We start from the raw sequence: 23,553 nt of genomic DNA on the forward strand, positions 1-23,553 counted from the left end.
TCCTTTCCTAATACGTTTTTCTTTTTTCATTTTTCTTCTTTACAAAGTTTTCTTTATAAAGTTTCTTCTCACAAAGTTGAAGCTATGGGTTATTTTTCTGAAAAAAGAAAAAATCTTTATCCCTAGCTTCACACACCATACTATAGAATGAACACATGTGATTTCCAAAGAGCAATAACTGGAATAGCTTGTTTGTCATTCCATCTTCATTTCTTAACTGAGAAAATGAATATTCAGGTCAAATTCTGTGGTAATGGGAATAAATTCTGTGGTGAAGGGAGTTTCCAAGTTCGTTTCTTAGAATGAAATTTTATTATACCTATTATTGAGTGAAAGCAAAAGAGAAGCTTAGGAATCATTCAGCTGTGCGTTGTCTTTGCTCTTATAATGGTATTTGCTGAAAGGGCAGATATCCAATATACCATTTTTGAATTCCATCATGACCATTTCTGGTAACCAGAATGTGACAGCATGATCACCTACATGTAATTGAATTTTACAGCTTTGGTCTTCACAGTGACTGTGAAAACATTAAAAAAAAAATCATGTGTAATTGAATTTAACTGATTTCTGCCAAATAGATAAATATCAGCTTTCCCTCAAGTCTTTATTTCAGTGAAATTCAATTAGTAATGAGATTTAACATTTCCAACAATAAATTTATAACATACTAAATTTAATCTCTTGAAATCTTGAAACAAACTAACGCATCCCTCCCCGCCAATTCCTCTACATGGAGATGTATTGAATGTCCTCTCAGAATTCTCAAATGTTGAGTTATTTTTGATTCAGAACATTTCCACTGGTTGCCCTTGAGTAGACCTGCCATATTATCACATTACCTTTGGAATCTCTTTAGACTGTGACTGACATTCTCAGCAAGGCAACTAGATATGAACACCTTCTCCACTGACTTTTTTTTAATAATAAAATGACATCTCCCTTGAGTAACTGGTCACCTTGCAAGGTCTCAATCCATTGAGTTGAGTACATGTGTTACTATTCCAATGAACTATAGGAATTTCTTTTTTTTGCTCAACTTAGAAGTAACAAGAACTTTGTTAATATCTCCCCACGTATTTGAGCTGTGAAGTTCACAATATTTTCCTAGAGAATTACATTCCTCAATATTTCTTGTACTTTTTTCCATCCTCCACCCCAATTGTACATATACAAGTACCACCTGCTTTTGGAAAGTTTGCTTTATGCAACTCTGCTTTTACAAAAGACCTACATTAGTACCTGTTTTCCCTAACCAGAAGAAATCCAAATAGGATTTTCGCTTTTATGAAAAAAGGTACATAACTGTTTCTTTGCTTTATGCCATTTCGGTTTATTAAGGTTTCATAGGAACGCTCTATTTTATGGTAGCAAGGGAAGTGTGTGTGTGTGTGTGTGTGTATGCATGCGTGTTCTCATACATCTATAGTTAAAAATATAAGTTCTATATCAAGTCCCACCTATCTAACTCACAATTTAGACTTTGATAAAATAAAATTTTTTTAAAGGGGTAGAAAGGTATAAATTTCCAGTTATAAAATAAATCAGTTATAAAACTATTATAAAACCAAACTATTGGGTGTAAGACAGGCTACAAGGATGCATTGTACAACACGGGGAATATAGTCAATATTGTGTAATAATTGTAAATGGAGTGTAACCTTTTAAAATTGTATAAAAAGTTGAACATTTTTTAAAAAAGAAGAGGCATCAGTGAGATATATACTTAGAATTATTTAGAAGAATGTTGCTAAGAAAAATTCCAGAAAAAAAGTCATAGGGATGTAATGTATAGCATGGTGACTATAGTTAACAATCCTATATTGTATATTTGGAATTTGATAAGAGAGTAGATCTTAAAAGTCCTTACCACAAGGAAAACAATTTTTGTAATTATATATGGGGAATAACTGGTCACCTTGCAAGGTTAGATGGAGACAGATGTGGTGAGAGGCAGACTTACTGTAGTGATCATTGCTCAATATATACAAATATCAAATCATTATGTTGCACATTTGAAATGAATATAGTGTTATATATCAATTATACCTCAATAAAAATAAAGTTTTCAATAAAAAATGAAAATTTTCATTAAGCTCTTAACACTGCTCTCTGTGGATACAGGTCAGGGTATGCTATCTTTCATAATAATCTTTTTCATATGGTCTCTCTGAAAAATATCTGTGAAGTCACTTTCTCCTTGTCTTCATCTCCCCATTCCAGGTACCCAAACTAGTCTTCAGAAGTATGTTTAGCTAACAAAGACTTCAAATGTTCTGTCTACGCCCAAGATACCTTCATTTTAATCAAGAATGAGTCTTAGTGAATTTCTAAAGAGGAGGTCTCCAGATACCCTTGATGGGGGTGGGGGGGGAACTGGGGTGGAAAGACTGCAAGTGCTCTGAAAGGGAGAAAAAAAGAAAAGTGGCAAAATATATATAACTTGTAATTTTAAGGAGCAAAACTGTGCCAACTAAAATAGTGTTTTGATACATTATTTCTAATCTTTACCCTGCAGAGTTGGCATTATTATTAGCCCCATGTTTACGAATAAGGAAGCTGAAGCTTCCAGTTGTTACATGCTTTGCCCAGGGTCAGGCAGCAGTGAAGTGGAAGAGCCAGCACTCACACCAGGTCTATGGACGCTCATGCCCACTCACCTGTGTCTGCATATTTTTATTACACTGTCAGAAGGCTTTGGGGAAGGATAAGTGAGAGCTCAAAATCTCCAAGTATCAGCTCCAAGTAATGTGGAATTTGTACAGGAAGAGAGGTTGGACCAGAAAATATATATGGAAAACCTAAAAATGCCCCTCCCTCCATCTTTCTGAAACCCAAGGCAAGTATCAGAGTAAAATAGAATGAACATGGACTTAGAAGTCAGAAGGCACTGGGTCAAATTCAGTTTCTGCCAGTTATTATACTAGCTTGGGTAAAATTACTTACTTCTTTGGTGCCAAGTTCTCTCATAGAAAAAATGAATATGATAATATCTACTCCATCGGCTACAGTGAAGATTAAATGAAATAACTTATGTGAAAGTCTCAAGACGAGTGCCCCACTCATAGCATGATTTTAATAAATGGTCCTTTCTAATCCTTTCATCCATTGTTATAGTTTATTTACAACCTTTAAATAGATGCAAAGGAAGAGGCTTTTAAATCTGTAACAACATATTCTCATGCGCACTGGACCACAGGTGTACCATCATGCCTAAGAGCATGAATTCTAAATCCTAACTTCTGGTTAATATCATGGCTCTACTCTTTAAACGTTGTGTAATCTTAGCACAGTTGCTCAACACTTCTGTGCCTCGGTTTCCTTATCTGTAAAATAGAGTTAATGATGGAACTTACCTTGTGAGATTTTGTAAGGTATGAATTTATTAATGCAAGTGAAGTGCTTATTACAGCGACTGGCATTTCGTAAGTGCTCCATAAATGCTAGCTATAATTACTAACCAAGCAAATAATACAGTTAGCACACTAATTCTCAACCAGGGGTGATTTTGAGCCCCAGGGAACATTTGGTAATGTTGAAGATTTTTGGTTGTTACAACTCAGCAAGGAAATGGTATCTAGAGGGCAGAGGCCAGGATGCTGCTAAACATTCTAATATACACAAGACAACCCCCATGACAAATAATTATCCAGTCTAAAATATCAATAGTGCCAAGGCTGAGAAATACTGAGCTGAGAAAAATCATCCCTGGTCAACAGAGATGCTGAGATATTTCCCCATGGGGCATGAGAGGTCACGAAGCAAAGATTGCTGGAAAACCAAAAATAGCCCTACAGAAACTGCAACCCATTTAATATCCAGTAAGCTAACACTGGAAAAAGTAAAAGTAATTATTGACTGTATGGGTCTGTAACAGCATGTCTTAGAGTTATTTTAAAATGCTCTTTTAAAAGAGTAATATTCCTCATTAGAATCACTATTCTAAAATTCACTGAATAAGAATTCTGAGAGTGAATGAACAAGGATGCATAAGGGCTTTAGAGACCACACCATAAAAATTAATGTTGGCAAATTTATCCGGATTCCCTCTGCCAGAGGACCTTGCAAGTGAAAATGGTCTGCCAATAATGGATACTGGGTAGGAAAGAAAGTGGGCACGAATTTTCATGCTCCTTATTTATATTTTCACCCTCCTCATCCTCGCTCAGATACTTTGTGGGTGATGGGATTAAAGAAAGCTAAATGTGAAGGACTCAGAGCATCTCTTTTCTCACAGTCTCAACATCTCAGGTGAATTTAGCAGGATCTCTAGCTGGGAGAATTCCTTATCAATCCTCTCTGCGTGTTTCTCTACTTCTCCTCCAGCCTGAGCTGAAGAAGGTATGTTGGCAACTTGAACCAGAAACCAGTAAGCCCAGGGGATGGCTTTTTCTTACCAAAAACAAAAACTAGGCTTCAAAGTCTGAGGAAGAAAATAGGGAGCTCTCCATGAGGAACACACCCTTGGTCCTGACCTTCATTATTTGGGACTTAATGGTTGGTACTCAGGTAACTGGAAAGTTACAGTGAGGCCTCTTTTCCTTCTTCAGTCATTAGCAGGGAGGTGTTGCTCAAACACAGAGCACTGTTCCAGTGAACACAAGACACATGAAGAGGTATGACTCCTTTCTCATGCTTGCAAGTGAGATCCACCAGAGAAGGTCATGTGTGTCTAGGATGGACTGAATGATGTCTGCCGTATGTCAAGGGAGGACCCTTTGCAGTAGCCTGATTACAGTGGGTTGGATAATGGTGCCCAAATATATCAGGTCCTAACCCCTGGAACCTGTAAATATTACCTTATTTGGAAAAAGGGTCTTTGCAGATGTGATCCTTTGCAGGATCTTGAGGTGGGAAGTTTATCTTGGATTATCTGAATGGGCCTTAAATGTAATCATGAGTGTCATTTTTTTCCCTTAAGTATATTGATTTACAATATTATATTAGTTTTAGGTGTACAACATAGTGGTTCACTATTTTTATAGATTATACTGCATGTAAAGTTATTATAAACAATAGCTCTATTTCCCTGTGCTGTACAATATATCCTTGTTGCTTATCCATTTTATACATAGTAGTTTGTATCTCTTAATCCCCTAACCCCATCTTGCCCCTCCCCTCCTCCCTATCCCCACTGGTAACCACTAGTTTGTTCTCTGTATCTGTGAGTCTGTTTCTCTTCTGTTGTATACCTTTGTTTTACTTTTTAGATTCCACATATAAGTGATAACAGAGTATTTGTCTTTTTCTTTTTCTGCCTGACTTATTTCACTAAGCCTAATACTCCCTAGGTCTATCCACGTTGTTGCAAATGGCAGAATTTCATTCTTTTTTATGGCTGAATAATATTCCATTATACATCTATCTCACATCTTCTTTATCCATTCATCTGTTGATGGATACTTATGTTGGTTCCCTATCTTGGCTATTGTAAATAATGCTGTTATGAACACTGAGGTGAATGTATCTTTTCAAACTAGCGTTTTCATTTTCATAGATGAGTATTCTTATGAAAGAAAGGCAGAGAAAGATCTGATACACTGGGAAGAGGAGAAGGTCATGTGACCATGAGACAGAGATTGGAGGGATGTGGCCACAAGCCAAGGAATGCTGGCAGCCTCCAGAACTTGGAAGGGTCAAGGAATGGATTCTCCCTTTGAGCCTCTGAAGCAAGTGCAGCCCTTGATTACTGTCCAGTGAAAAGGATTTTGGACTTCTGGCTTCAAGAACTGTGAGACAATACATTTCTGTTGTTTTAAGCCACTGGTTTGTGGTAATTCGTTTCAGCAACAACAGGAAACGAATATACTCGTCATGACTGTGGATTCTCTTCTCACAGACCTCTATTAGCCTAACCTAAGGGAAAGAGGAGGTGGAAGAAAAAGAAAAATTAAGAAACAGAATGCAAGCAAGAGATAAAGGAAGAGGAGGAGGAGGAGAAGAAAGAAGAATCAGGAAAAAAGTGGAGGAGAAATAACTCACTGAATGGTACAGGTCATGTGTGAATCATATTGGGGAGAAGTTCACATAGCCCCTAAAGTCCACTTCTATCAGTGTGGTGGGTATTAAGGCTATGCCCAGGCCTGGGTCAGAAGAGGAATTTGTCTTTAAAACTTCTTATGATTCATCTAATAGTTGTAATGTAGCTTACTGAATTTTTTCTCATCGAGGTCACCAATGACCTCCTTTTGGTTAAAAAGCAGTAACCCCTTAGTCATCAAGTTCTTTAACCTGACATGCCAACACTATATATCCTTCAAGATCCTGCTCATAACCCACTTCCTCTACAAAATCTCCCTTGACCTGTGTTATTTTTCTGAATTCCTATTACACTCACAGGAAGTATGTCTGTTATTATTTCTGCCCCTTTAAAAAGAGGCCAGAACTGCTTGCTGCTAAACATCCCAAAATGTATAAAACGCCCCCTACAGCAAAGAATTATATTTTTATCCCCCTTCAGCAATTTTCACAGGGCTGGTCTGTAAGAGTCCTGTGGTGACTGACTATCGCTGCTTTGAGTCCAGCAATACAGATAGTCTCATCTCTTTCACTTCTACCTATTTATTGTATTGATGATCGATACATATGGTGATCGATATTAGAATTATGTCCCTGTGGCATGCTAGGTCTAAGTCATAAAAAAATACATTGACAAAATTCACTGTCTTGCTGGTTAAGAAAATCTACTCATATATTTCAGAAAGTTTTCCAACTAGAAGAGTTGAGGCCAGAAAGCATTTCTCATTCATCCTAATTTAACCCCAAAATGCAATTAATGGCAACCCCTCAAGTCTTTAATATTCAAAGCATCTGAAGATTTACGTTATTATCAGAAGAGTTACAGGTTTGTCCTAAAATACACCTGCTTTCTGGTATTCATTTCCCAATATGTGGCAAGTCTCATATAATGGAAGCTTATTTTTTAATTGATATATGCTCCTGGCTTAACATTTCCAAAAGGAAAGTTTTCATTCTGGGGCCTATTTATGCTTTTAGTATTGCTCATTTGCATCCAGCGTAACTGAAATTGAAGCTCAGTTCAGGAAACTATCCCACGGTAAGTGATCAGATAATTGCCCACATGCAAACCATTATGCACACACATGGCTAAAGAATCTAGTCAAGGATATACAACTGTTTGTGAGCAGTCCTCGTGATTTCACTTTTTTATTTTTTAAGCATAAAAATACCAAAGGCACATTGTGGCATTCCCATCACGTAAAAGCAGTGAATATAAACCACATCATACAATTAAGAATCACAAACACACAGAGAATGGTAATAAATTAAGTAAAACAACTGAACTAATTAACATACTTCCAAAACAGAAAACCAAGACTTAAAACATTATATACCTTAGTGAAATAACAGCTGCTCTTATTACAAACCATATATTCCATTAGTGTGGTATTTTGTAATTTATTGCCTTTCCCACCTTGGAAAAATTATGTTACAGTTATAAGGCCATATTAACATTTTTTGGCCTTCTATAAGTAACAGCTTTTGAAACTGGACATGCAGCTATCCATTAAGTCAGTTGCCCGAAAAAAAGCTTTCTTTTTTTTTTTTTTTAGCTCTTTCAGAATGCTCCAAAAGAATGATTCAGCGAAATCATAAAAAGATTAATTCATAATAATGAAATGATGAACTTCATAAAATATAAATGCCCTTCCCACCTAATGTGTTATCTATGTATCTAAAGCATGATGCAGTCACAATATCCACATTTACCAGATTTCTATTCTGATGACCTTAGTTAGTCTGGAATAATGGTGAGGATCAAAAGGCCCACACAGCCTGGAAAGCTTAGAGGGTTTTAGGTAGGGAAAAGGGTTCTTGACTAGGCTGGTATTACTAGGTTCCTTTTTTCAGCTTTCCAAAGAGAATCCTGCAGGTTGTGCTCTGTTCTCCTGTTTGCTCATGATAAAATGCTTAGCATTCTACTACCGCTTCTGACACTCAAACTTCACTCTGCCCCTGAAAAAGGAAAATCATTTTCTTCAACCAGGGCCTTCTTCCTTGCATTAATATTAATATCCCATGAGAATATTAGCTCTGGAGGAAAGAATGTGGTGGCAAAATTCCATATTTTCTCATGAGATTCACTCCCAACTTCCACTCACACATTAATAGGACGGTCAGGAGAAAAGCTCGCCATTCCCCCCCGCCTCTCTTCACACTTCCCCTCAGCTTCTTCTGACACCCACTCTGTTTTTATTTTTCTTTCCTACTGAACAAGAAGCCACTTTTATTAGTAGAGGCTCTTCTTTAGGCAGAGTATATTTTGTATTTATTAGAGCAAACAAGGATTTAAGTTTAAAAAAATTGGTTGGCACTGGCTAGAGTGTAGAGACAGAAAATGGAGTCTGCTCAGTCCCCTAGGCTCTAACCCCACCTGACGGCTCTTTCTCCCCTCTCTTGGGCTGCAGGAAGGATGCATCAAAACCTAATGTATTATCAAGCCTTAGTAATATTTAAGCAAGGTCAGTGGAGTTGACAGTTGTTGCCTCTCTTTTTTTTTTTCCTAGAAATGCTATTTAAAAGACTTTCTGGAAAAAAAGAAACTCCTTAATGCCATTAATTCTTCTGCATTTTAAACATCTGAATTTTGCATTTTAAAATAAAAATCATTAAAGTGGCTCTTTGCAAATGTGGCCGAGTGACAAAATACATGCATTCAAATGTGGGCTCTATGCTTATGAATGTATGATTTTGAATAAGTTATTCAACCTCTCTGTGTCTCAATTTCCTCATGTGAGATATATTTCTGAATGAAAATGATAAATACCAACCTCATAGGCTTTTGAGTTAAACTATGGAAAGTATTTCAGCATAGAGTTGGCACTCAAGAAATATATGATGAATTTATACAATCTAACAGAATAAATATGCTAATTATAGAATCCAAATACTTTCACCTCTGATTGTTGTATAGTTTGAGTGATCTGTTGCTGTTTAGTAAAAGGAGACAAGAATCTGAGCTCACTGGAGAATTTTACAGATTAAGGGGATCAGGCCTAGATGTTAAAGAAAAGTCAGAAAGTTTTATGGAGAACCAATGTGTGCCATGTTCTGAGCCTGCCATTTTTCGTGTGCCATTACACATAAGTCTCTAAACAGTTCTTCTGAAGGAGACACAATTAGTTCCACTGTGCAGATGAGATAAATGAGCTCAGAAATGTTAACTACCCCAAATCACACTTACCCCAGCTAGTAAGTCAGTGGTAGAGGTAGGATTCTAATCCTACACCATTTTAAAACCAAATATAACATGGAAAAAGGAGGAAGGCAGACTGTGCAAGTAAAATGATTTTATGAAAATGTCATTATTGAAGAGATCACTGACAAGGTTTGTTTATAATCCAAATATGGTTTGGTATCTGTCAGAATTAGCTTCAAGGTAGAGATTCATACTACACACTGTTCAGTTTTAATCCAGTGAAGAATGAATGCCACTGTGTTTTTCAACAGCAGACTCACAGACCATCAGAGATAGAAAGCGACCCAGAAGACCATTTAGTCCAACCTCCTCTGTTAACACCTAAGAGACACAAGAGGTGCAATGGCCGGCCCAATGTCATACAGGTGATTAGTGGCTGAAGTAGCCAGGATTCTTCTGGACCCAACAGTCCTCCCCTTGCAGCATGCAGGATAGCCAACTGGGACACCATGGTTTTAAATCCATCCATTTAGATGCATGTAAATTCTAGTTCATTTTAAATACCCCAACTCCTACTTTAGCACTTAAACCTAAAAAGAATATTAGAGTGATTCTTAAAATTATTTAGGAAGATATAATAAATAATGAGCACATTCTCTAGTGAAAATAAGCTTCTATGATCTAGAATCTTCTTTTTAAAAACTGACTAAAATTCTGGGATTGTTGTGTTTTATCAAACAAGAACAGGGCTTCCCTGTGGTGCAGTGGTTGAGAATCTGCCTGCCAGTGCAAGGGACATGGGTTCAAGCCCTGGTCTGGGAAGATCCCACATGCTGCAGATCAACTAGGCCCGTGAGCCACAACTACTGAGCCTGCGCGTCTGGAGCCTGTGCTCCGCAACAAGAGAGGCCGCGACAGTGAAAGTACCGTGCACCGCGATGAAGAGTGGCTCCCGCTCGCCACAACTAGAGGAAGCCCGCACACAGAAACGAAGACCCAACACAGCCAAAAATAAATAAATAAATTTATATAAAAACAACAACAACAACAAAAAACAAGAACAAAAATTAAATATTGTCTGGGTAGAAGAGCCCTTTAACGGAAAGTATTGCTCTTTATACAGAGAGGAATTAAAAAGATACTTTAACTTTTTGTTGTTGTTGCTGTACTGCATTCATTCACCAAATGTTTACTGAACGTCAAACAGCCATGACAGCAGGAGTTCTACTTTTCTTGCATATTTCACAGCACTCATTACAGTGCTGGGCTTTTGGTAGTCATTGATTAATTGGCGGTACCTTATCCTATGTTCAGTATATTAAACCACTTCAGGACAAAAGTCATTGAGGTTATGTCAGCTACTATTTATTTCCTCCTACAGAGGTGAAGGAAGGACACAGCTCTTGACTGTTCCAATGCTTGTGTTGCCCCGAACCATGCAGCATGATATGCACTTTCTTAGTTATAATATCATCAGTAATGTAAAGTCCAACGTTTTACATGTGCATGTACTGTCTCTTAGGCTGGCAACCATCAGGCTATGTGATGGTAGCCATACTGAAAAAAACTGCACTATCTAATTATGTCATAGTACACAGTTCTATCATAGGGCCAAGCTTTGTTAATGCAGGTTATAAAAGACAGATGAAAAGCACATTATCCATTGCTTCAGCAATAGTGCATTATTACAAACATAAGAAGAAAGCTAAAAATGCCAGATCTTGGGAAGATCAAACTTTTGACCTAAACTTCAAAATATGCAAAACATTACTTTGGTAGAAAGGGTTTTGGATTGCAATAGCAGTGTGGAGAGAAAGGAAGTACTAAAGGTAAAGACAAAGAAGGATGGAAGTACACAATTCTAAGTGATTCTTATGGCAGACACTTAGCCAGGTCAGCACATAAATTGTTAACTGACAAGCAGTTGTCATATGAACTAACTGAGTTTCTCAAGCCAAACATCCTGAAATAAAGGAATGCTGGTGGGCTGAATAAGCAACGAAACCACAATTAGCCACAAATTCGCTGGATATGGGCAGGCCTCTATAAGGCCTAGCAAAGATTTACCTGCCTTGTTGTGAAAAGGCTGAAGCATCTTCCTGCAGATGACACTGAAAAGTCAACAATCATGGAGCAATTGATCTTAATTCATCACATGGGTCTCTCCACTTTCCCTAAAGTGCCGTACAGCAAAATTAACTTGGGATTTAAAGGACTGACGTTACAATCTCAAGGATTTTGTTCTACATTATCCATCCAGTGGAAAAGTTCTGGCAAACTATGTGATGATGGTAGGAATCTCTACAAAGATCCACAAATATCATGGCAACACATACTCAGGCCTCAGCTATACACTTACAGAAACACAAGAGATGGTGCATGCAATGGTAACACAGATACTTAACGGATATCCATTATGGAAAATTCAGCACATTTCAAGCTCAGTAAATTAGTTATTAATATTGGTGACGTAAGGGTGTTATCTGATTGGTGTGGTTTTCCTGCCATCAGGCCACTGAAGGCATAATTTAAACCATTAAGTGGAAATTCCAAGAGCACTATGATTTGAATTCTCATGAATACAATCAGGCAACTGGGTTGTTAAGTGATGAAAGGCTCTGCAAATCTGGCTATCAAGATCAGTTAATAAACAACATTTGCTCACTGTAGTAGGGAAGGATGGCTGACAGCGTAGGTGTGGTTAGTTCAGTTATCAAATGCATTCGAAGACTGAAAATATGCCATCCACTGTGCTAGATAAAACACGATGCCTTTATTTAAAGAGCTTACTGTCTAGTGAAGCATCTTGTAATTTAGAAATATAGTAATTATATTTAGAGCATATATACATAAATCGTCAATTAAAGATGCCTTCTAGGTACCACTGATTGCATTCAGCAATTTTCTACATAGATTTCAAAGATTCTGACTCTCAATAATGATTGAAAGAGTTAAGAAGATGTCCAATCTATGATGATATCAAAACTATAATAAAAACCTAACTCTTGGTTCCTATTACACACATTTTTCTATATGCCAGGCCTTTGGCTCATAATTATAAAAATGCACTACAAATATTAAACTGGTGTTGATTTCCTTTGGTCTGACCTTCCCAAGTCCTACCTGGATTTCAAATATTAATAAACGTCTCTTCACACAAGTTACGGGTAACTTGGGAATTAGCTCCCATGATGCTACCAGCAAAAGGTAAGTAATTCTGTTGGTAACAGTATTACTTTTGTAAAACTGATCAAACATTTGTATAAAGTTATGGTGTTGAGACCAGTACCAAAATAAATATGAATCTTAGTCTGGTGTTTGTCACTTTGATGAGCATATATCATATTAGGAAAGTCTGTAGGTTTCAAATGTGTTGTCTGCACATGTGGAAGGACAAAGAAGACTCTTTACACATCCATGCTTTCAATATATAACACCCGAGTTACAAGATACCAGAAGATTTTAAGTTTTTCTTCTTTAGATGCCTACTTTGTTTCCAGTTCACTTATAATCACTCTCTGAGAGGAGCAATAAACACTAAATATTTAAGGGTAATGAAAATTTAGCCTGAACATCTACTTGCATGAACATCACATGGGAAAGTTTTTTCTTTAGCTGCTCTGTGGTACCAGTGTCTGTGACCGTACATCCCACTGAGAAATACAGAGTCCCAAAGAGCAAAATTAAGGGTAGAGAACATCTGACTTCAATCATGGGCGTCAGGATAAGAAATGCATAACACATGGTCACAACTCAAAAGCAGTGATCTCGAGGTTACTGCAGAGGATGGCAGCTGTTCAGTTGGACATCTGGATCTCTGTGGCTCCAGAAACGGATTGTTCTCACATGAGATCTGTCTATGAGAAGCTCAGCCTGTCTTCAGTAACAATTCTAACAATTTGAATGAAAGCTTCATGTAGTGCCCAACAAATAATAAATTTTCACATATACACAATATCCTTGTTTCTGGAAAGTAAATGTTGCCCAGAAGCAAAATATTAAAATTAGAAGGATCACTTTGGGGTTGTATGGCTGTGTCCAAACTGATCCTTCACCTTTAGTGTTTACCCTCAAAAGATTATCAAGGGTAATGTAAGGGTTTTTACATACTGTCTTCCTGTATTATTTGACACTATCTGAATATATATAACTTTTTGCTTACTTTTCAAAAGTTCAGTTTCATTCTCTTTTCTAAGAGCAATAATCAGCAAAAGGGGCATGAAAGGTTAGCGCATGCAAGTCTAGTTTAGTATGCAAGTCTAGTTGTATCAATTTCAAACTGTGTATAACTATTCTAATTGGTAAGCAGGAATTAAGAAGTATGATCATATTTAAACATACATGTCCAGCTAATCAACTTTATCAGTGCACTAAGCGAAGAAATTATACTTAAATTCTTTACAATTACAAGGTTAAGACTGGTAATACGTACAGAAGACCTTTTTTTTACCCAATTAAACAAGACATAATAGATTCACACTAATTAATAACGATGTAGAAATGGATAGACGATTGAATTAATGGAAATGATGCTTTCTTGGGTGGAAGGCCACTAGCCCTGAGTAACTTACGAACCTGAGTATGTGGTTGGCACAGTCCCCATTCAACAGTGGGAAGATTTTTCCAAGGCATATAGCAGCAGGTGTAATAAAATGCATCTGTATATTCAGTCTGTTTTTATAAAAAATTATCTATATAACCACTTGGTACAAATTTCAAACCATAAAATAACTGAAGACACTTTAAACACAGTTGAGGGGTTATGCTATTTGCTCAGCTTACTTGGTTTTGTTATTTATGCAAGACCTGTACATTTCAGTACTTTTCTTGCTGCAGTTGGCTAGCTGGAGGCGGGGGGCTCCTTAGCAGAGACTCTGAAGGGGGCTATCACAGTGTAGCTGCTCCAGAAACAAGCACTCTTCCAAAAAACACACTTTCTTTGATGTATGGCATAGTGTAATATTTAAATCAAGTGTTCAGAAACTGAAAGAAGTTCCTGAAAAGATTTAGTTAAGATACATTAGAATTGGAAAATTCTGAATAGCTTTTGATTTAGTCCATTCCTACGTAAATAAGGGGAAGAGGAAGCAACTTAATTTCAAACAGTTCAAATTATCAGTGATACATAATGGAGGGTACAAGATGTAAGGTAAAAGGCCAAGACAAATTATATATGGCCATTAATTATCAGAGGACAACGAGATGGAATGACATAATAAATCCCTGATCTCAGTTGTAGACAGTGAGGAAAAGTTGGAAGAGACTTAAATGTTCAACAGTCATTAAATCAAAATCTTTCTTAAGGTGACAATGTCAGAGGCTGGAAATGTTACTCTGAAACACAGTGGATGCCTGTGAGCCACTGGCACAGACGGGAAAAACTGAAATCCCATGTGAAATGATCATGCAGAACTAATGCCCCAAATCGGATTGCTCCCAAGTTCCTCGGAGGGAAGGAAACAGGATAAAAATTCAGCCCTGACGAAGTTCACACCCTTTTGATAATCAGATACTAGCTTGCACTTCAAACCAGAGAGAAGAGCTACACCTGTAGGTCCTGATTTAACTGGATGCCTTCATAACAATCTTGGTGAATGGTTGAAGGGTTCTGGTTAATAGAAGCCTGCTAGGAGAAGCAGGTGGAGAAGTGACCTCTAATAGTAAATCAAGCATCTTTGGAAGCTGCTTTATGTCCTTAATCTGGGTGACCCTCAGGCCTGGAGTCATAGTATGGATACCTGGGAGAATATATATTATTAGAAACCAAATAACCCTTGCACAAAACCAGGGAAAGAATTTTTTTTTTTTTAGTTTTGGGATAGAGACTAAAACTCAGAGAAGGCTATAGTCAAATGAACCTTTAAGGCATGGCTCTTGAACTCCAGCATTCACCAGAATCACCTAGAAGACTTGTTAGAGCACAGATTGCTGGCTCCATCCCCAGGGTTTCTGAATCCCTAGGTCTGGAGATGGTCGGAGAACCTGTAGTTCTAACAAGCTCTCAGGAGCTGTTGGGGTGCTGGTACTGCAGGTCTGGGGACCACACTTTGAAAACCAGCGCTTTAAGGAATACTGAATAAAAGGATATGTATCTTCCTCACAGAAAACTATGATTTGTCCTCAATGGAATCTAATCAGAAGGTTTACATGCAGTTAAAATTAAAAAATGAGCAATGAGCACTACCGTTAATTTGGAACAGTCAAACTAACCTCACAAAAGCCTTCTCCAATGGATGGTCTCAGTCAAAGCACAGAATGAACCTTGGCCAGCAGCGTGAGGTCTCTCAAGCTTGCAGCTGTTGGGAGGAGGCTGCTCTGCCAGTGACTCTGGGCAGGAAGTTCCTCGTTAGAACTGATGCTTCTCTTTTACTCAGCTCGGAGGGAAAAGAAGAAAAAGAGGCAAGAGCCTCTAGGCTTCTCCAAACTTCTTTTAACTATCTGACCTCCCCAAAGCCACCAAGTTAGATGGTGGCTTTGCTGCCATGGCTGCTTGACTTGTGGTAACTGGCAGCTCGAGGTTCAGGGTGATGCTAAGGCATAAATCACACCTATATCTTCACTCATGGTGGGCTTACTGACAGCATAAATAAAATGAAAATCCAAAATGACAGACAAGCACAGGGCACTGAGACCGAAAATTATCTGAAATAAGGCCACTTTGCACCTGATCCAAACTGCCAGCCAGCAGTCCATAAAGAGCATTAAGCAACAGTGTAACTTTCATCAGAAATAGGACTTCATAGCGCACATCAAGTTCAACGGGACTTCTCACAATGCTGCTTTCCAGGACCCTGCGTCAGATAAAGAATGGAGCGCTCCCGCAGCTTTTTCTTTCAAGTAAACAGTTTAAAATGTATGTTGTTGATGACAACACAGCTTCCGTGTTCATATCCTTTTACAGGACGCCTGCCATTCTTCATTCCCTTATTCCACCAAGTGCTCAGCAATAACGGGCCAACAAAATCTAAACTAGCATTACCACTACCCTAGGGATACCACTGAATGAGAGTTACGCAGTATGATCTGATAATAGCTGGCTTCAAGAGCTGAAAAGGAAAAAAATGTCTTGTAAAGGGGATATACTAGACGTTTAGATTTTAAATCCTATGTGCAACATGACACACAGTTTGGGAATTGCTCTTTTGGCTTTCAGGTAAAAAAAAGTGATAGAAATAGGTTATCATATATGAAATACATATAAATACTTCTTTAAAATATAGCTGCGCATCATCACACAAGGATGAAGAGAAACAATCTTGTTTTACCAACAGAAGCCTTTCGTACCTGGTTAACAGACCAGCCCACATCATTAGAAAAAAACTTAAGCGTTTCATGTGTTAATCTCACTAGCTCTTTATGGTGCCATTATCCTGATGTCTTGAAAGGCATACACAGGACAAGCGAGCATGACTCCAGTCCACAGGCTTGCCCAAGTCAAGGACATAAAGGTCCTTCCAAAGGTCCTTGAGGAAATGACTATGGATCCCGGGGAAAGAAATGCGAGACAGTGGGAGGGAAAAGTATTTCCAATTGAAATATAGCATGTCAAGAACAAAGAGAGGCTGCCTCATGTGTCAAAGAATATAACGTGGATTTAGCCTTTCTTTAAAGTTTGATAACTTTTTATGGGACCCTGTGAATAAAACTGATTTTTTTAGTAAAAAAAAAAAAAGAATAGAGAGGTGCACTATAATGAAGTACAAATTTTCACACTACTGGCCAAGTTTTTTTCTTTTAAAAGCCAGTTGAACTCTCCGTGGCTTCAAATGATTCAGAAATCCACCTGACTCTAAATTGAAACATTTGTAAGGAAAAACAAAAGGAAACTAATTTGATGGAAAACCTGATACTTAAAACATTAGACGTGTCCTGTTGTCACACGAAAAGCCCATAAACAATCCCCAGGAAATAAAAATAGAATCCGGGTAATAAAGTCTAACCTTTTTTCCGCGTGGTGCTTAGTCTAGTTCCACTGGCCCACAGGGTGCCGCTCGCAGAGGCCTCCGATCCGGCGTTTCAGACCAGAGCTCCCCGTGAGAAATGCCTGCCCCGACACCTCAGCTCGGCGGACTGTGTGGAAAAGGGCTGCTCACGACTCTGCGATTCAAGATGGCGGATGCGGGCCGTGCGCAGAGACTCTGCGCCCGGCACTGTGATCTGGGGCCTGAGCAGCGCAGCTGCACCTGCCTTGCAACAACTCCGCCTCCCGCCCCTCTGCCAAGGTCCCTATAAAGCGGTCCGGCCCACGGCCAATCGGCAGATCGCGTGCTCTAGAGCTCTCGCCTCTCCATTCTCTGATTAAAGAGTAAAGCTTGTCTTTGCTTCTGAACCAAACTTGGTCTTGTTCTATTGGCTTGATCAACACTGGGCAGAAGGACCCTTGCTGGGGACTGGCTCTGGAGGATTCGTAACACTTAAAAAATAAAGGTATGATTTTAAGAAAACATTAAGTCAGGATTTAAAGGAGACTGTCAATTAGTGACAAATGAACATATAATATTATCCTACTTTCCCTCAGAATAAGATATTTTCTCTTAATTTATAACATCTGAACTGTTGGTAGTTTAATATCCACTACTTTTGTTTAAAAAAATACTGCTTCAAGCTAGTATTCTGATCTTCTATTTCCAGTCGAGTATACAGCTAAGATGACACAGAGCTCCTGTATTTAAGGATAAATAGTAATTTTTGTTTTTATGTAAATAATGCCGGTCAAAATGCCTTACCAAAGAATAAAAAATGAGAGGGTGTCAAGTCGTGAGGCTCTATGGAGAGGGGATAGAAGACAGTCTGGGCATGAACGTCCAGCATCTGCCAGTTTGAGAAAAACAGAGCATTCATTCCAGGGAATGGCAAGTATGCAATGTCAATGCCTTAAAACATAGCAAGTTATTGTTAGAATTACAGGTGATAAATGTATGGCTGTATTTTGACTACAGCAGCATTTTTTCCCCCAGATTCCCACCTATATGCTCAAAAGCATAAGGTTTTACATTTTGAAAGGTGGAGGTCATCAGATTATATGTTGCTTTAACTATTCTCCTGAAAGGGATCTAACATGCTGCTACGTTTAGAAATCCAATATACTCCTGCAGAGAGCAAGGTGGGAAGTTCACATCCACAGCTGTCTCATGGCTTTGGACCACGTCAGAGTCAAGCTGTGTTATGGAAGAAAAGATACCTAGCCACAGAAGTATTCCTGGGCTTTCAACCACGAGAGTAGTCAAGGACACGTGACATTCAAATCCCTTTCTTAATTGGCTGGCTCTGAAAGACATGAAGGTGCTACAAAACCCCAGTCAGCCAGCCGCTTCATTGTAGGTTTTTGAGGTATCAGACACCAGAGGTCAACAGTAAGGGCTGACTTGGTAAAACACTCAGAGTGACTTGGGTTGGGTTTGGATTTGGGTAGGATGTGGGCACAGGATAGAGCAGGAGAGGCTAAGATGGGGACAGATGAGGTTAAAACTTAAAGGTTCAGCTGGTTTTACAGCAGATTCGTTTACTTTGTTATTAATCGAAAGCAAGGGAGACTTCTCTGAAGTTTGTTTGGGGGCTTGGAATCTAAAATTCTGCTTCTAGATGTAAGCATTTCTCCTAGCCTTAACCTAGATGTGTCGTGTTTTGTACGGAAATGAAACTAGACGGAATCTTTCATGGTTTAAATTTCTTTTTTCAAATAGGGATAAGCTGATACGTTTTTACTGCTAAACATCTGAGAACTTAAAAGTTGAAAGATGTAACTATTTTTATATCATACTTCAGAGCATGAAATGCCTTTACATACAAACTTTCCCAAATTTACTTTCCAGCTTAAGGTTCATGGTTTAGTTTTTTTTTTTTTTGCGGTACGCAGACCTCTCACTGTTGTGGCCTCTCCCATTGCGGAGCACAGGCTCCGGACGCGCAGGCTACCGGCCATGGCTCCCGGGCCCAGCCGCTCTGCGGCATGTGGGATCTTCCCGGACCGGTGCACGAACTCGTGTCCCCTGCATCAGCAGGCGGACTCTCAACCACTGCGCCACCAGGGATGCCCCATGGTTTAGTTTTGATCCAAGAAAACCAGATGCTTTCATGAGGACAGCTTCCTCATTTGAAGGCCATGAAAATCACAAATTTTCTGTTTTGTTTTAAATTGAGAGAAAATACTGGGACAGTTTGTTTGAAGAGGGGTATAAGAATCTTGGAAAAGGAATAACTTCCTCAATGATAATTCACATCGTTGGCCACCATATGATGTGTAGCTGGGCTTATGGTACAAATACTGAGTAAAACAATTTGAGATATTTACCCTTTCCTAAAATAGGGTTTGCTAAGTAAATATACCACCTAATTATATGTAAGAATTTAGTCCCAAATAAAACAATTATTTTTTAACTGTAAGATTCAATACAGATTAGAGAAAATGTAATAAACACTGTGATTCTAAGTATGCTTTACATACCTCTGACTTGAGCCTCATGCATTTACCACAGTTGAAAGGAGGAGAATGAAGAAAAATAGGCTTAATTGTTTTCTTAGCTAAGTAGGTAGGCATTTTTTATCCACATAACCTTTAAATCCAAATGCCTTATGTGCACTATTATGTTAAGCTATAGATTTCATCTCTTTATTGGTAAAAATATGTAAACTATAACAAGAAGGAAAATTCGTGATTCTGGGAAACGGCATAAGATGTTATATAACCAACTGGTTTCCAGCCTTCAAATCAGACATTAGTCAAGGAAATAATAATGACCTTAGCCAATGGGAAAAACATCAAGCCAGATTCCTCCCAGCTGTGTTTCTCCCCTCTGTGGCCTTCAGTAACTTCAATGGAAGTTTAGTATGTTTAGGGAGAAAGGTGGCCAGAAGAATCAAAATTATTAAACCAAAAAGGTCAATCTTCAAATTAAGTCTTGGACCATGATCATTTCAAGAATAAGGTTTATCCCTTCCAATGTCCTAGAGCTACAAGCAATATGGCTGACCAACCACTCAATGGGGCTGATATCACACATTATCTTGCCAAAGGGGTGAGTAAAGGAAAAACAGTTGCTGGCTTTGAAATGTACAAATCAAGCTATTAGTGTTTCTTTAGCATTCCTTTTAATTTCCCACTCAAGCTTATGGTGACTGCAAGAGATAGGAAAAATCCTCAGAGGAGGCAGGTCCTTGGATTTAATTCCATATAAACAGAGGGCCAAGGAATTTTGACAAAATTGTTGCTCACAAAAAGCTAACTTTGCCTTTGAAGTTCTTGTGCGTTCCATACTTAAAGTCAGACACCTTTATTCATCCAACCATAGTATGCGGCCTTCAATAATATGATATCATGCTTTATTTTTTTTTAGATTAAAAACAGTCTTTCATAAGATCCCTCTCTGTTATAAAATCATCAGCTAACATGTTTTCAAGGATTTGCCAAGTACACAATCTGAATTACCTTCACTTTTCAGGCCTAACTGGCCTGATGTAATTTTTTTTTTTTAATGACCACAGATGTGCTAATAATGCTTTAGATCAGTTTCTATTAAAAAGAATGGACCACATGAAGTTCTTCCCAACACATTAAGTGAAAGGGTATCTAACCATTATCTGTAGGATTTAAATAAAACCTGTTAATTTTCTCCCTTATTTCCTTCCCAGTTAGTCATTTAGATCCAAGGAGATAAAATATCAATATTATGGTACTGGTCAAAACATCAAGGAAAAAATACTGACATAATTTTTCAATACCCCAGATATTACCATAGAGTGATACCACCCCCACTAGAACCTCTGGTGCTCATTAGCACATCAATGGCTCCAAGTCTCAAGGTTAGATACAAACAAATCAAACCTGCTTAGTGGTGTCTACTCCAGAATTTCTCCAGCCAGCCTGAACACATCACTCCTTTCTCACGTAATTCCTAGTGCCAAACAAACTTTGGGACATACACACCTGTACTTATGTCTCTTTTTTCCTTCTTAACACCATGACTGGTGTTTACTGGTTTACTGGTAATAACTCAGTAAAAGGTTTTTGGAATGAATAAATGAGAAAATGCAAGGCTGTACTATCAGAGGTTATGTAGATTGTACTGGTAAATTTTGAAATAAAATATCTCTGTCTTCCGTAGTGACCATTGAGTTCCAGTTCACGGAGAATGCCATTTCTTCTGCACATTCAAATGTGGTAAGTTAGGAAAACGTATCTTGAGTAGAAAAAGAAGCATCTTCATGAAATATGAGAAATCTAAAAAGTGAGTAGATGTTAACAAACACAAAATGTAATGCACATTCCAAAGATATCTCTTTATTGTCCTTGTCTCTGTTCAGAATCTTTCCATTATGACTCAGTGGGATTTAGTTCCTGGATGTTTTTTCTTATTTAGCATTTAATAGAAATCTTTCTCCACTGGTAGATCAGCATGTAAAGGGGATAGGTTCTTAAAAACACTTTGATGTCGAGAAAGGCTAAGATGCTGAAAGCAGATAGATAGTACCAAATTATACTAGAACTCTTGGCAAGTAGATGTCATGGACACAGGAGTTTGGTGCTGTGATTTTGGTCAGAGTAAACCAAAGATGGTCCAGGATATGACTGGAGTGGTCACAGTGGGATATTTGGCCACAAAGAGACAAATAAATAAATTGTGCTACGAATGAATTCTTTAGAGCTCTACAATTCAAATATCATTTGTAAATTCTTTATTGCTATAAAAAATGGATGATTGGAAAAAAATTTTAAGATACTGCACGTAGTAGCAGACTGCTGAGATGATGGATGTAACAATCCTGAACATTTGTAAAGCGGACTGCCTAATATTATATATGCATATCTCCATGACATGTTATAACACATGATAACTTATGAGGGAGAAAGCATCAAAATAAAATCAATTGTATATAAACACTCCCTGAATTTAAAGTGCTGGCAACTTCTGCCTCAAGGGGTACTCATTTTCCTCCTTTTTAGCCAGTCATTTTTGAAACACCTCAATTATAAATCCAAATTTTGGTCAGAAAAATGTGACTGACGACACCTGAAAAAGGAAAATGCAAGGTGAAAAATATTATTCTTTCTCTGCTGGTATAAGTTGCCAATAAGTTAGTTGCATGTCATTCACGAGCTGATATCATTTGGATTGGTTTAACTTATATCATCCACAAAGACCAACTGCACTGTTATTTCAGTCAATGGTTGGCAATGCTGAAGAGCAGAAGCTACAGATAGTCTGCTAGATAATCTGGGCCAAACTGTGGCAAGGATACATATGCTATTATTTATAAAACACTCATGTAAAGCAACTAATTACATTTTGCTGTTTTTGCTTTCGTATTCCTCCTTTTTGGACTGTGGACTTGTTCCATCCATCAGTAAACTTGTGGCATCTTCCTTGATTGAAGGTGAATCTGGAGCAACTGTTCTTTGGATAAATGCTGGCAAGGTAGGAGAAAAGAGAAAAATAAACCTAGATGAATAGAATCCCTGGGCTGACAAAACTGTAAGTAATCACTGCATTTGATCGAGTTTTCTGTAAACTTTACATGGACTAACAAATCTTCAATGTAGGAATAAAATAGTTTACTATGTTTTTAAAAACACATATTCATGGGATTTAATTTTGTTTTAGATTTGAAGAGTGAGGGTGGAAGATGTGTGTTTGTTCAGTATATAGTGATATTAAAGCATTAATATGCTAATTAATAGCATTAATTCTGCTAAATCAGAATTTTAGAGGGTGAAATCTTAAGGGCCTCCTTTTCATAGAATCCTCTTTTTTACACAGAAGGAAACAGACTAGATCTGGAATGTAGGTTTACTGTTTTTCTACTACCTCTTCCCTCTCTTCTGAGCTCCAGATGCCTATATCCAAATGTCTATGTCAAACACTCCCACCTGATTTATAATCTCTGATGTCTGCCCATCGCTCGCTCTCTTCATCTTAGAAAATGATACACTCATCCACCCAGTTTCTCAAACCCTGGTTCCTTCTTTCCTTTGGCCGGCCTGCTCGACCCATCCAATTTAAGAGTAAGTTCTGAGGATTCTACCGCCCATTTCACCTGATTCCTTCTGCTTCACACCACCTCTGTTACCATCAGCCCAGCCCAAGCCACCATTTCCTCTCTTTCTGTTTTCATCTTGCCTCCTTCTCCACACACCAGAATGATCTTTCTAAAAGGTAAATCCGATTATGTCACTCTACTGCATTAACCCTTCCCTCCCCCCGCGCCCCCCAGCCTCCCAGCAAAATTAGAATAAAATCCAAACACCTGATGGTGGCTGAAAAGGCTCCACCAGGGCCTCAGCTCCCACCACTGTCTCTCCCAATCACTCTCTCCCTCACTCATTCTCACTCTCCCTCCTTCTCTCCCTCCCTCCCTCCCTCCCTCTCTCACTCCTTCAGTGTTCCATCTCTCTAGAA

At 38.3% G+C, this 23,553-nt stretch overlaps 1 protein-coding gene across 4 annotated transcripts in view; it reads right to left on the reverse strand.

Moving 5' to 3' along the window:
• Positions 1 to 128: 128 nt before the first annotated feature.
• CEP128 (centrosomal protein 128) overlaps positions 129 to 23,553 on the reverse strand; it is a 455,276-nt gene continuing 431,851 nt past the window's right edge. For all 4 annotated transcript variants that reach the window (XM_089908039.1, XM_089908032.1, XM_089908034.1 and 1 more), the window contains one exon: positions 129 to 22,564. In XM_089908039.1, the coding sequence (XP_089764165.1) occupies positions 22,437 to 22,564 (128 nt within the window). In that variant the 3' untranslated portion in view covers positions 129 to 22,436. The remainder of the gene's footprint in view (positions 22,565 to 23,553) is intronic.

The sequence above is a fragment of the Delphinapterus leucas genome, chromosome 2, assembly GCF_059928025.1.
Source record: "Delphinapterus leucas isolate spDelLeu-1000000601 "Yukka" chromosome 2, BTC_Dleu_Yukka2, whole genome shotgun sequence".
Classification (NCBI taxonomy): domain Eukaryota; kingdom Metazoa; phylum Chordata; class Mammalia; order Artiodactyla; family Monodontidae; genus Delphinapterus; species Delphinapterus leucas.